This window comes from Toxotes jaculatrix, chromosome 6 (genome assembly GCF_017976425.1).
Source record: "Toxotes jaculatrix isolate fToxJac2 chromosome 6, fToxJac2.pri, whole genome shotgun sequence".
Taxonomy (NCBI): Eukaryota; Metazoa; Chordata; class Actinopteri; family Toxotidae; genus Toxotes; species Toxotes jaculatrix.
This window is the reverse complement of record NC_054399.1, coordinates 7387651-7401435: the sequence shown is the minus strand read 5'-3', so window position 1 is coordinate 7401435 and position 13785 is coordinate 7387651. Positions and strand designations below refer to the sequence as shown.

Genomic DNA, 13785 nt, shown 5'->3' with positions numbered 1-13785 from the left:
TGATGATGATGATGATGATTTCAGAGACAGTTGGACCCAGCAGGTTTATCTTAACATGGCGTGACCACGTACTCCCTTTGTCATGACCGTGGATATACTCCATTTATTCACCTATAAAATACCCTCTGACATTCAAGCTGCTTTGTGTGATTGGACAAAGCTGCAAGAGGAGCTGAAGTTTCAAAGCGGAAAAATCTAGCTCTAAAACTTTTAATAAACCCTAAGTTTGAACTTGGACTAACTGCTTTTAAAATATTAGTATGAAACAAACCAGGCCTTCTCTCGTTACCGTAGACTACATTGCTTATTCTGTTATCTAGGTTCGCTATTTTATGACAACTTTTATTTTGAAATCCACTCATACGTGCCGTGCTCTTGGGTCATTTCCGGATGGGCGGGCTCTCAGGCTGCTGATTCACATACAGGAGAGGAGCATCGTTGTGTACCTGAACAATATAAGCATGCCACTGTTAAAGACTCTGTAAACTCAACCTCTGTATTTTCCGACAGGTTATTATGGTAAGTATTGGAGTATTTATTCAACAGATAACTTCACGTCGCAGAGGCAGAGAACTGACACGTGACATGTGCTAAACTAAACTGAAAGCTAAGCTAAGCTAAGCTAATCTCATGGTAACTTGAGTGCTGTTGATAACAGAGATAGTCGACTACTTGTTACTGTTTCCCTCTAACTGTAACGTTATTGTAAAGTAAAACGAGCACGTTAAAACTCTCCACTTGATAAAATCTAGTCAGAAACAATTTAGTATAAAATAACTAATAATCGAAAGCACAAGTCATTTTTAAATCAGTTTCACCTGAGATGTCAATAACGAGTTAAAGGATATATCTTAATTACTTACTGTGTCTTACTAATATACAGAAAGATATCTGTTAAGCTGTAACCAGAAAATGTTTTGTATTTCTACCTGACAAAAAGTTGTGTGTAATAATATTCCTATCAGCTCTAAAATAAATAATCCCTCTCCACATGTTCTGTGGTAACGTTCTTTATTATGATTTCCTCTGTGTAGCTTCCTACAGACTTTAAAGGCCTGATCCAGAGGTTTTATCACCTTCAGTCTGAGCGGGTGGAGACGTATCAGCTCTTTGAAGAGTAAGTCTGGACCCAGTTATTATAACTTACACACTGATGTTAAGTGATTTCTACAATGAATGCATTGTAGAAGTGTGTGTGTGTATCCTGAAATGAATGCCTCATAGATTTCTTCTGTTGTTTTTATTGTTGTTTTGGCTGACGACTGCCTTTCAGAGGACATGAGGCCTATTTGAGGACAGGCCCTCATTATGACTTCGACCACTACAGGCAGCTGGTCCATGAGATAACACAGGCCTTCTGCGGCATCTCCAAGGAAGTGCTTGAGATCAAGGAGAGGCTGCACCATGACTTTGACAGACCAGACCTCTCTGAGCACATTGAAAAGCTGCAAAGCAAAGAGAAGCAGAAACTTGAACTGGTAGGAAACTCGCTTTGTGTGGTTCACTTTTATATCAGGCTCAAAAAATGATAGAAAGACCAGAGAACAAGAGACAGCAGTGTACAATATAAAGAAAATCTATAATAACTATGGTATTGCTTTCATTTAACGCTACATTGCCTGTGTCGTGGTATGGTGGACTTAACATATTACCTCCTGTGACACCTGTATTTTTCATCAGTGGTTGTCTGACATATAGGAGGTGAAAATGTGAAGGTGATATAGGTCACATACAACACAAATAAACAATAAGCAGCTGTGTACGGAAGCATTAATTAATTTATTTGTATTTGTATTTGTTTTTCATTTGTAAATTTCTTTGTAAATTCTCCTTGTATTCTTTTACTGTCTTATTAAATCTCAATATTTCTTTACAGCCATTTCAAAAGCATCTCAGATCTCCATTTACTGATTTGTTTCAAACGCTTTCTTTACCCACCATAACTAATGTCTCACATTTCTTTTAAATTGTTATGTGAATTAGTTTGACTTCACTGTATTTATTTAATGTTTGATACAGTTCCTTTGTTTTACCACAAGGTGGCAGAAATCCTCTGTAGAACATTTCATAACTGCTCTCTGTCCTAAAGCAGTTTTTTTTTTTTTTTTTTACACTGTCATGTTCAGGATTCAGATATTATTTTTACACTGGAAGCTCAGTCATCAATGTTTTGTTTATTGCTTATGATGGGAAATATTTGCGTCTCTTTGTGCCAACTGGACGGCAAACACCATTTCAGTTCAGTTAAAATCAGTCAGTTCTGCTACAGTGTTTTTCAAAGGGGTTCTGTTTATAGTTTGTGGCATGAAACCTGTAGTCTGTCTATGACGCCCATCATGGTGGAGAGACCCTTTGAGTCAGACTGGTGTTAAAATGTTAACTGCTTTGGCGGTTCCCCACATTCTTGCACAGTCTGCATCTCATACATCTGGTGTCCAGTGTTGATGTGTAGCACTTTTGTATAAAGTTTTACACTCCTTGATAATATTAACTCAACTTCCTTCCTGCCAGTAATGTTATAAAGCCTCTATTATCTCAGAGTTCATCCTCTGTCTCTGCACCATCCTCCGCTGATGAATGGTTTGCATAAATCTTATCTGATGTGCCTTCTCAACAGACAGCCAAGCTGCAGCTGGCCAGGCAGCGGGCCCAGGATCACCCGGAGGACGAGGGCTGTCAAGAACAGATTCAGGAGATCAAGCACGAGTAAGAGCTGCTTTTACCACCCCTGCGTTTACTGCGTTAGCTCCCCACTGACCCATTCACTCACTCAAATTTTAACATGCTGTCGGCTGTAGAGCTGCTCATGGGCTCATGTGCCTCCCGTGTCTCTCTAATCCATCAGCCTGTCCTTTGTTACCATTGTAATTTCATTTTGTTGGAGAATAAATTGTCATAGATGTGCACAAATAACTAATTAGATTCTGTGGTATCCAATAAATGTGTGTGTGTGTTTTTCCCTCATCCAGAATCATCAAGAACAAAGAGGCTCTGAGTGAGATCATGCAGGACTTTAAGTATGACTCAGAGGAGTGTGATTGACAGGCGACTCCCCGGGGGCCTGCAGCCGCCCTCTCACATCACCAGACAGTGGGGCTGACAGGTCGACTCGGCCCTGCTGCAACTTCCATCCTGGACTCCTCAGCTGCGCTTATCGATCCCTCTGGCTCCACCCTGCTCACTGCTGCAGTCTTATTCCACCCAGGGGGCTTTTCACAATCTGGCTCTGTGTGAGTGTGTGTGTGCGTGTCTGTTTGTGTCAATGCATACCTCAGCGAAAGAACAAAAAAAAAGAAAAAGAGAAGAAAACATGCTTTTGTTGTTACGAAATTGATGAAATGTGTAAATACTGAAAAGGTTAAATAATAGTAAAAAGTTAATTCATCTTTGTTTATTTGAAACATTATATTTTTTAAATAACAACACTTTCCAAGACACTTTGTTCTTTACTGTTGTTTTATACTCATTTCATACATGGTATTTTTTCAAACATAATGACCAGAAGTAAAGTATATAACTTAGACAAAATCCACGTTCCTTAAATATACAGTTATAAAAATATATAGTATCAAAATATCTGCTCAGATACAGAACAGTATGTACACTTTACAGATAGAGGGGCCTTAGTTTATAGGGTTTTAATAACTGATGACTAATTCTGCAGTTTAGAAATATCTAAATTTAACTTCACTGATGATACAAAACGATATTTGATCATTGATTATTGGCTTTAAGCAACTCATTTGTGACTTTACAAATCCTTTTAGTCCTCATTTAACCATTGGCTAACAATAGACTGACTAACAGTAATAGATGTAGAGATATTTTCACATGTTCAGATTGGTGATATAGAAAAGCATTTTTCTCACATGCTTGAGTAATTCGTTGTTACTATTTGACTTCAACGTAGCATTTAAGATTTGATTATCTTACATTAAGTTAACAAAAAACCTAAACTATTACCATAACTTCTCTTTTGTATAGAATAAAAGTGCTGTTACTGAGGGCCTAAATGTTACTGTTTGTGCAAAGACAGATTTGGCCAGCGGAAATGGCAGAAAAAGGGCTGCATTGTCTCACTTCAGTTATCTTCCACCCGGGCCCCTTAAACTCAAGGCTGATGACCAAACACTGCAGTATCCCTCAGCCGGGGCGTTGGACCTCTCCCACAGCTGGGACGCTCGGGGCCAGTTATCCGTCAGTGTTTCTAGACGCTTGTTCTTGAATTAAACACCACGGAGGTGCTGAGCAGCGGTGCTATGAATTATCGTCTTGTAGAATCTGAAAAGACAAAAGCAGATGGTTTGTACTGGGATAATTCGGTGGGAAAACCGTGCAATTTATAATCATCAGGATAACTGCTCTGTCTGGCTTCCACTTTTTCACCCCGTCTTTCCTTGCATCATCTCTTTCTTATTCTCTGTGCATCATTCCCAGCGCCCCCGCTACCTTTCTCTCAAGGTAATCAATGGGAAGCTGTCACGCTTTGAGAACAAAGACATTATTCAGGCGACAGCGTGTGCCCTATAAAGCACAAAAAACCCAGAGACTGCCGAGCTAATTGAGTCAGGTGGAGTCAAGTTCAAGGACTGAGCGGCAGAGGATGTGGCTGAAGGATCTGAGCTCTTCACAAAGTCACATAAACACACAGTGGATGCCGGGGCTCTTCGTGCCATTTGGCCAGAGTTATTTTTGTGAAAGGGGCTCCTCATGCCAAGAGAAAACAAAACACAAACGGAACACATTACAGCGGGCTGTTAATTACATTTACATGTTCATTTCTCTTTGTTGTGGTCATCAGCCCAAGATCAGAAGTCTACATCGTTAAAATATGTAATAAAATCAGAGTGCACGACTGAGAGCATATCTACTTTTATGCTCCCACTTCTGGGCCAGTAAAGTCAAAACCGCACATTTTATCTTATCGTAAAGTACGGACTGAAACTTCACAGAGCCAGCCAGTTCAATCAGTCCTGTTTGTGTTTGTAAAAATTCTGACCGCATGGCATAACAAAGGCCCGGGTCAGAAATTCAGTTGAGGACATCAGTGCAGCAGTGGCTGTTAATGAGTCTGTGTGTGTGTGTGTGTTTGTGAGAGCAACTCAGCAGTGCCAATGAAAAGAGAGATTGTGCTTACCTACCTGGTTGCGCGTTTTGTGCGATTTCTGCAGCCACACCCGCCACTGATCGTACAGTTTGATCGACATGCCGCTGCAGCCGTACGCGTGCTTGCGGACCCAGCCGAAGAACTGCTTGAGTTCGCGCCGCAGGGTGGAATTCTGCTCCCCGGGCTTAGGATCACACGAGCCACTCTGCAGACGCTCTGGGAGAAGAAAGGAGGGGGGGGGGGAGGCAAGAGAGAGAGAGAAGGAAGGAGGAGGTGGGAGAGAGGAGGGAGGATGAGAGAACAGAGTCAAGGTTATAGTGAGGACAAGTGTTAGTAGAAGGTGGCGTATGGATTATGCATTGATTGATATGTTTCATCTTTTTTGGCACTTTTTCATTGCTATTCATGCAGTCAGCATTTTCTACCACCAAAAATAATAAAATACAAATTAAAACAATCAACTGAAAACCCATAAAAAAGATTAATTCATTCTTTTAATAAATGTATTTTTCTGGAGCTAAATAATAAAAAAATAATAAATTTTCCTGTTCATTAATCTATTTACATGACTGCTGTTTAACCTATTTTAATTGTCATATTGTTTATTTGTTTTTCTTGGAACAAGCTTTATTTTTTCCAATAACTGTTTAGTCTGTAAAATGTCAGAACTAATGAGAAATGCTTGTCATAACTTACCAGAGTTCAGTGATTTTAGAGGGACAGAAATTAAAATTTTCTAATATCAGAATGGTTTTCAAATACTGAAATGTTGCTCTGGTGCATTATGAACAGCTCTGCATGTCTGACTATCAGAGCTTTGAGGGAACACAAGTTCCCGAGCAAACATTTGTGATGATTCATGTTGTTTAATTTCCCAAATCAAGACGTACAGTGCACTGTAGTTTCATATGGGCAGAAATGTTTCCCAGTTTAATGTCCTGAGCTGTGGAGGTGATGTACCATACTTGGATTTCTGTGATTGAAAGCCTACTGAAAGTCGTGGGTCTGCCACAATCAATTCTTTATGGCAAACAACAGAGCCAGATAACAACTTCCTCCCTCTGGGGAGTAAATACCACATAACCTATGTAACTCATTATCTGCTTCCAAACCTGCTTCCACTCAAGCTTTATAGGCCCTGTGTGTGCCTCCAACAGACAACCAGCTTTTTAACTGGATCAATCTTTGAAGCCGACGACAAAAATCTATCAAATGTCCCCCAGGCTCTTTACAGTTCCCTCTAATCCTCTGCTGGGAGATCTCTATCAAGGTATCTAGACTATTGATGTTTGGTTTCTCCTGGGTCACATGCGATTTAAATCTGCTCGTTCAGGATGTTGAATCAGGGATAAGGACTTTGTTTTTCTCTCTTTAATTGGCAATGAAAGGTTGATTATTAGAAAGGAAGAAATGGTCAAGATCTGTGGGCATCACAGATGTTTGGGAAGCTTTTAAAAGCCATTTAAGCCACGAGACAGCCATTTTGAAATGTTTGGTGGATTGTGTCTGCGCTGTCCACAAAGTATGAACAAACACGGTTTTATTCATACAGTTTTAAAATGTCTTTTCTCTGCAACCGAAAAGCCAAATCCTGAATGATTAATTTTGTCTGGAAAGTAAAGGTAAAGGTATAACTAAGAATTTTTATGTTTTCTTTGGTCATATTCTCTGATAGGTACGTACCACTGCTGGGAGTGGAGGCGGCGGTCGGGTGGCTCCAGTCACTCCAGATGCCAGCCTTCCTGGAGCCATAGATGCCCACTGGGTTGCACCTCACTTGGACAAAATAGACAGTCCCGGGCCGAAGGCCAGCCAGCCGACACGATGTCTGGTTACCAACATCATCCACCACCTGAGAGAGAGAGAGAGAGAACACAAAATGACAAAGAAGATAAGTACAGATGAAAGGGATTTTTTATAAACACTTTTTCTAAAGTTGTTTTTCTGTCATTTTGAAAGTAGTCTGGATAAAAGTGGCTTCACGAGCAGCAGTCAAGGTTTGCCTTATGATGAAAGCACAAACAAGAAGCTTTTACGTCCATCGTGTCTGAGTGTGTGTGGAGCACCTTCCATTCAGCGCTGTCCTCCAGCCTGTAGCGGATCTGATATTTGGCCTGAAAAAGGATGTCCTTGAGCTCGGGGGGGCTGGCCCAGCGGACCGTCAGCTGGTCGTCGAGGTCGCCCACTCGGCTCACCTGCACGTTGGCAGGAGGGTCTGTGGTCACTGGACAGGACAAGGACAAGTGTTGCAAAGTTTGATTACAGCAGATGTACAGTATGTAGAGCAAGGCTGCAAGAGGTCTGAGTGACCTCTAGAGAGAGATGAAACACTGAAGGCAGACAAGCGTCATATTGCACCATTATTCTTAAATAAAACACGGTGAGAATAATCGGAGCTGAACCAGCTCAGAGGCTGTTAACGTGCCTATAGACCAACGAGTGGAAGATTTGAGTGTTTTCATTTGAATATATGAAAATTCACTTGACAAAGGAACTTGGTTTTTGTGGGTCTTCCTCACCCCCGCAGTCTGACTGGCAGGCTTTGGTTCAGGTCAGTGTGTACTTCCTTTAGAGAGCCTGCTGCACAAACACAGTCTGTACTGAATAAAATATTTTACCTGCTGCAGTAAAGTGTGCAAACAAATTAAGTGCTTTGAAGGAGAGAAAGATGGAGGGAAAGATAAAAGGAAGGAGACAAAGGAAGGAACTTTTTAAAAGTCTTGTAAAAGTGTTTCCTGTTTGCAACCTTTTGCTTCAGACATCCTTCGCTGCTGGTGTGTGACGCTGTTTGTCAGCTGACGTACTTTATTTGTTCTGCTGCAGTCAGCTCGAGGGGCAGAGGAAAACCAAGGTAGAACAAATATTCTTATTGTTTCCGTCACTGAGGTAGCGCAATGCATCATGCACATGGCATCGCTCCTCCTCCTCCTCCTTCAACCCACTCTCAGCCTCCGAGTTATCTGTTCCTCAGTGTGCAGTGAGGATGAATGGAGGGAGAGGACGCTCAGTCACGGACAATAAACACTGCGTTCAAAATGTGGCATTCACCGGAGGCCATGAGACCGCGCTGTTGCATTAAAGCTGGAGAAATAAGTACGGAATGCCTGCTGTTGCTCATACATCACAAGCTACGTTTCTCATTAAGACACCTGTGAAGCCATTACCTGAGAGGCATCTGCTGTGTTTTTAACTTTTAAAACTGAACAGAGTTGCAGCCTGAACCCATAACGCTGTTACAGCAGTGGGCTGGAGGGAGAGAGCCATAAAAATACACCCCCTGTCCCCTAGAGGAGTGTGTTAGCCATATGCAGGAGATGTGCAGACAAATATAAAAGAAAAAAGGAAAGAGGGGAAAGACTAGGGATGGACAGAAAAATTAAGAAAAGAAGAAGAAAAAAGCAAAGAAAGTAAAGCACAAGGAAAGAACAGAGAGTAGGAAAGGAAGTAGCTGTGTTAATTAACCTCCAGGAGTTAAGTAAGGACATACAACTTACTCACCTACATCCAGGATATCCAGGGTGGTGATGTCAGAGGTGGCAGAGCCCAGCTGATTGGTCGCCTCCACCCAGATCTCATACGGGGTGAAGAGGGCGAGGTTGCGGGGGATGTAGCAGGAGTAACGCTGCTTCCCGGAGCTGTAATTTTCACACTCCTTCTCTCTCCCGTACCACCTGGGCAGAAACACAACAAACATCAGGACCAAAATAATCTCTGACGTTTGTCTCTGAAAAGGCACGCTGACTATTTTTAAAGACACAAGAAAAACAACACACTGCAGCCTCTCAGTGTGGTAGCATGTGTTACAGATGATAAACTGTATGTGTCACATACTCTGTATATATATATATATATATACACATTTATTGCTAGTCTACCTGAGTGGGGCTGGACGAGGTGATCACCTGTGAGCTGCAGCGGGTCTGAGGCGCTCACCTCAATTTGTACTTGAGGGTGTATTTGGTTCGGATGTGGGTTTCACCCGCCCCCCCTGGACTCCACCTGCAGCTCAAGTCCTTTGTGTTGCGGGACCAACATGTTAAATTGACCGGTTTTTCTGGAGGCACTGGTGGAAAAAATGAAAAGCCACATTTTTAGAAGCAGAACAAGACTTTTAAACAAACTAGTGTCCACATGTTAAAATCAACTGGAAACAAAGAAAATCTTGTGACTGTTTCATTTTAATTTAATTTCAACAGAAACACAGTGTGACCTTGATTCTGACATTTAGAAAAGAGAGAAAACAGCACACGGCCAGTTCCTTAGTCATTCATGTGAGACATTCACTCCATGAAGCCAGTGTATTGAAAAAGCTGATTAGTTATGCAACAGCCTTTAAAACATTACAGATAATAAAAAAGACTTTCATGCCAAACCAAAGATAAAGAGAAAGTTAATAGTACACACGGTCGGAGTGATTCTTTTAAGGCTTCATGCTCATATGCTTTTCAGCATTCCTTAAATAGAAGATTCCTTAAATAGATGAGAAATAGAACAATAAATTTAATCTAAAAGTTATTATTATTATTATTATGTTCAAAACTGTGTAACTGTTATTATAGAAGAAGGGGTTATAACCATAGCTGGAACCTGCAAACACACGAATAGTCATATTTTACATTTCCCTAATTTAATTATTTTAATTGATAAAGAAAATGCTCCAAAAATGGAACATTTTCTTAATTGCTAACCAGTATATTTGTTTGTTTATCTATGAAACTACAACTTTTACATTTTCAGGAAATATTTATCTACAGAAAGTTATGACAGAGATCTCAGTCTTCACCATATGATGTAAACACTCTATCACCTCCTAAAAGCCCTGTGCCAGCCTGACAGGCAGCCTCCTCAGCCCTATACGACTCCACACTGACAATAATAGCCTCCACTCACTGCCCACATAGAGACAAGAACCGGCCAGGACGTGTCCATCTGCTCCGTGACACACCAGGTTGTCTCCAGACTGCTGCTGGGAGCCGTTCAGGTTGTGAAGAGTGACGCTCAGGATGTCGGAGGACACCAAGCTGTAGGTGCTGCTGGACAGACGCATCCCGTTCAGCGTCCAGTACAATGTGCCGGCGTGGAGGCCGAGCTCAGGGCTCAGCGTGCACGTGGCTGTCAGACTGGAGCCGATACGCAGGACTGGATCCTGAGGGGAGATCACTGCGACGTCTGGTGATGGACATGCACACACACACACACACACCATCCAATCTAAATCACTTATCTTCTTTTTCTTTTAACTTTTCTTTGTCTAAAGCCTCCATTCCATGACACTGATTATGAGATGTATAAACTGATCTCTTTTTACACATGTATTTTTCTCGGGTAGATATTTATAATTTTCATTACTGATTAAGGTTGATTAATTCTTTGAATAATCAATCACAGTTCCCAGGCCTCGATGCGATGCCTTCAGACTGCTTAACAGTCGAACACTCAAAGACACTCAACTTAAAATGATATAAAACAAAGAAAAGCAAATCTTTCAGAAGCTTATTTAGCATTTTTTCTTCATAAATTACTAAAAGTATTAAACAATTACCAAAATCATTTTAGATTACTTTGCTGTGGTCATCTAATTATACAGCTAATTGATTTACCACTAATTTCACAAGTTATTGAGGGTAAATTTGTTATAGTTCTTGTGATTTCACCCCTTTTCTGTTTGTACAGTGTTTCTCGTGCCTGATGAAAGTCCATGACCAGAACATTTCTTTCTTTAATAAGTTTAGTGCTGACGATGTGCAGAAGTCCACTGCTTTTTTTTGTACAGGCACATAGGAGAACTATGTGCATGTCTACCAGGTGTACATTAGAATATACATAATTTCTGTGCTACTATTAATGAAAATGTTAAACCCATCAGAGCCAGAAAATACAATGGTCTTGCCAATGTTTTTTTTTTCCCCCCCAAAGACCACAATGAAATTAAATTTACATTTTAGGTGCTTAACTCCCTGCCACCCTTTAACTTTCATTGATTAGACTCTCCTCAATAACATCATGTATTAGGTCTTGGGCGGCTGTTTGTCTGTGCACTTTGATTTAAGAGTTGAACACATTGCCAGTGAAGCCTGAGGTGAAATTGCAACAGCAAGAAATCATTACAGTCCAAATTTCTTGCCAACCATAAGCAAACTCTGTGAGTGCAGCAGCAGCAGCAGCAGCAGCACCACCACCACAACAGAGCAGGAGCTCAGCACATATTTATGACCCTGTAATGAAGTGGATTTATGGAGCCTCGGAAAGGTCACCCTGGTTTGTCGGAAAAATCGTTGAACGCTTTTCCATACCGCGACCCCTCTTAGACTTAAAATTTACCTTTATGATTGATGCCCCTGAGAAACCCTGTGCTGTGTGTTTGGATGTTACCACTGGGCTCCTTCCTCACAGAGATACGAGGGTCAATGTGTAGAGTTTTTATTGACCGTGCTGCAGGTGGGCGGCGGAAAAGCTTTCTAACATATGTGCCACTGCACTGTTGTTTCTGGCCTCACTGGATTTAGCAGCATCTAATGTGAAGAGAAATGTAGAGAGATAAAAACTGTATCTACAAATGAGAAGAGCGAGGATTGACCTTTGGGCCTCGGTGAGCGGGATTCACTTTGAACATAGTCATATGTATGAAACAAACATGAGAATGATAACCAACATACATGTGTTTATCATGTTTTTCATAAAGAAGCTACTTGCAGATGATTTGCTCAGTCTCATGACAGTAAATCTCTGCATGCCGATGACTTGGAATATTGTTATCTTTCCTGTATTTCCTTCATGCAACAGCGCTGATGAACACTGTTCATTTCAATTTGTCTCATTAGCTTCTTCATCACCACGTCCAATAAGCTCGGTTGTTCTCAGTCTAATTTGCCATCAGTCGCACAATCACATCTAATGACGGCCCTCATGTTAACGTGTTGTCACTGCATGTGGATTTATTTTAGTGGGAAAAAATGCAGCAATTAGGCTAGAATCTGATGACTCATCATCATTTTTGTGCATGCCAAGGCATTAGTTTGTTAGAGACCCAATCAAATTACAAGTTTCCCAAACTTTTTCACAATATTCAACAAGGTTTTCCAAATAACCAAACACTATGGTTGAGTGATATGGTTATATATTCTCTGAAATGATATACATTTATCAGCTATCATAGATTTTACTATACAGTTCACACCATTTCCCTCATGTTTAATATTTCTGGATGTATTCATTCTCTGTGTGTGCTAGATCATCATGGTGACATTTCTTGATTTATCAGGGACATTCCAATCTGGTTGTTTTGTGAATGAACAGCCTCTCAGTTGATTTTGAGATCATGAGATATACCAGTGTTACAACAGAAAATTACACACACTGTGACACAGGATTATCCATATCGCCTACTCCTGATAACGCAGGTGACTGAACACGTAGTAAATCTTGTCAAAAGGAAGCCAAGTAGATTTTTGTGGTTGCTTAAAATTTAGTGCACAGCTCACAGCTGTTACAATGATCATAGGTGCGGTGATAATAACACGGGGAGACGAAACCTGTGAACAAAAGAGTCCTCCTCGGAGCTGATTTTCATGAAGCTGAATAACTGATTAAACCCCGTTTCGTTAGTTTGGAGCCTCCATACAACAGCTCACAGTGAGAAACACTGATCTAATGTTTAGGAACACTCTGCACCTCCCATCTGAACCGACGGGAACGTGGTAAATTACAGTAGGTGTGTCTGTCTGTCTGTGTCTGTCTGTCAGTTAAAGTTTGGTTACTTACGTGTCGTGGAGAACAACACCTGAGGAACAACGAGGAGGAGTAGAAACATTATGCAAAGCATTGTTCGTTCTGCTGTTTGCCTTCCACTCTGCCCTTTTCTCGACTTTCCAAAAATAAAAATAAAAAATTAAAATTAAACGTGAGGAAGAGACAAGGTTTAGGAGGAGGGACTGCGAGGCTTCACTCTCTAGTCCTCAGAACTAACGTGACTCTTCAGTGAAACTCAGTGAAACACCATAGTGCTGGGGGGAAACACGAGGTTTGCTTCCTTTTAACTCCACTGTGGCTCCGCTGCTGCTCTAACGCTCAGGTTCACACTGTTTGCTCCTCCCTTGTTTTCCCACACAGTCACAAGTCATTAGTGCTCCTCAATTTGTTCCCTCCCAGACACACACGCACGCACACACATGCACGCACACAACACACACGACACAGCATTACACACTTTCTGTACTGTTCATAGTTGTATCATTTAGAGCCAGCGGTGGTATGATTCAGGTGGGGTGACACTTTAATAAAACGCTCAGGTACAGGAGACATCATTTTATATTTAAAACAAACAGGGAGGCAGTCGGATGAAGATGATTGAAGTTAAATCCATCATTAAATCCGCAGTGGCACATTAAATTATTAAAGTAACATACATTCCTGGAAGTTATATAACATAATACACTCGTGAATTGGAGCTGAGTCTATTTACTCCAGTGCTGCATTAAAGCGCTATTTTAAGGGACTTGTACTTCACAGGAGTATTTCCATTTTATTCCGCTTATACAACTGAATACACGATGAAAAACAAAATACACGAATAACTTTTTTAAATGATGCATTTTAAAAATGTCCAGCAGCATTTAAATTACTTAGAACGAGCTACAGCATTAAATTGCTGCGTATGAATTATTATTATTACTATTATT

The 13785-nt window shown here is 40.9% G+C and overlaps 2 protein-coding genes across 3 annotated transcripts; one reads left to right on the top strand and one right to left on the bottom strand.

The window, feature by feature from the left end:
* Positions 1-383: 383 nt before the first annotated feature.
* On the top strand, positions 384-6915 carry rex1bd (required for excision 1-B domain containing). 2 transcript variants are annotated; one of them, XR_005894233.1, is made up of 6 exons: positions 384-519; positions 1035-1117; positions 1274-1478; positions 2618-2706; positions 2970-3230; positions 6783-6915. XR_005894233.1 is itself a non-coding variant. In XM_041041076.1 (5 exons), exons 1-5 carry the CDS (start codon positions 517-519, stop codon positions 3040-3042), a joined length of 453 nt encoding a protein of 150 aa, XP_040897010.1. In that variant the 5' UTR covers positions 384-516; the 3' UTR covers positions 3043-3437. The 2 variants fall into 2 exon arrangements, 1 of the variants encoding a protein (XP_040897010.1); XM_041041076.1 differs by lacking the exon at positions 6783-6915 and having other exon boundaries at positions 2970-3437.
* crlf1b (cytokine receptor-like factor 1b) lies at positions 5015-13068 on the bottom strand. The gene is made up of 7 exons (XM_041041077.1): positions 12869-13068; positions 9998-10276; positions 9041-9170; positions 8606-8778; positions 7174-7331; positions 6791-6959; positions 5015-5323 (listed from the first exon to the last, which is right to left on the bottom strand). The coding sequence occupies exons 1-7, from the start codon at positions 12927-12929 to the stop codon at positions 5103-5105; spliced, it is 1191 nt and encodes a 396-aa protein (XP_040897011.1). The 5' UTR covers positions 12930-13068; the 3' UTR covers positions 5015-5102.
* Between the last annotated feature and the right edge of the window lie 717 nt (positions 13069-13785).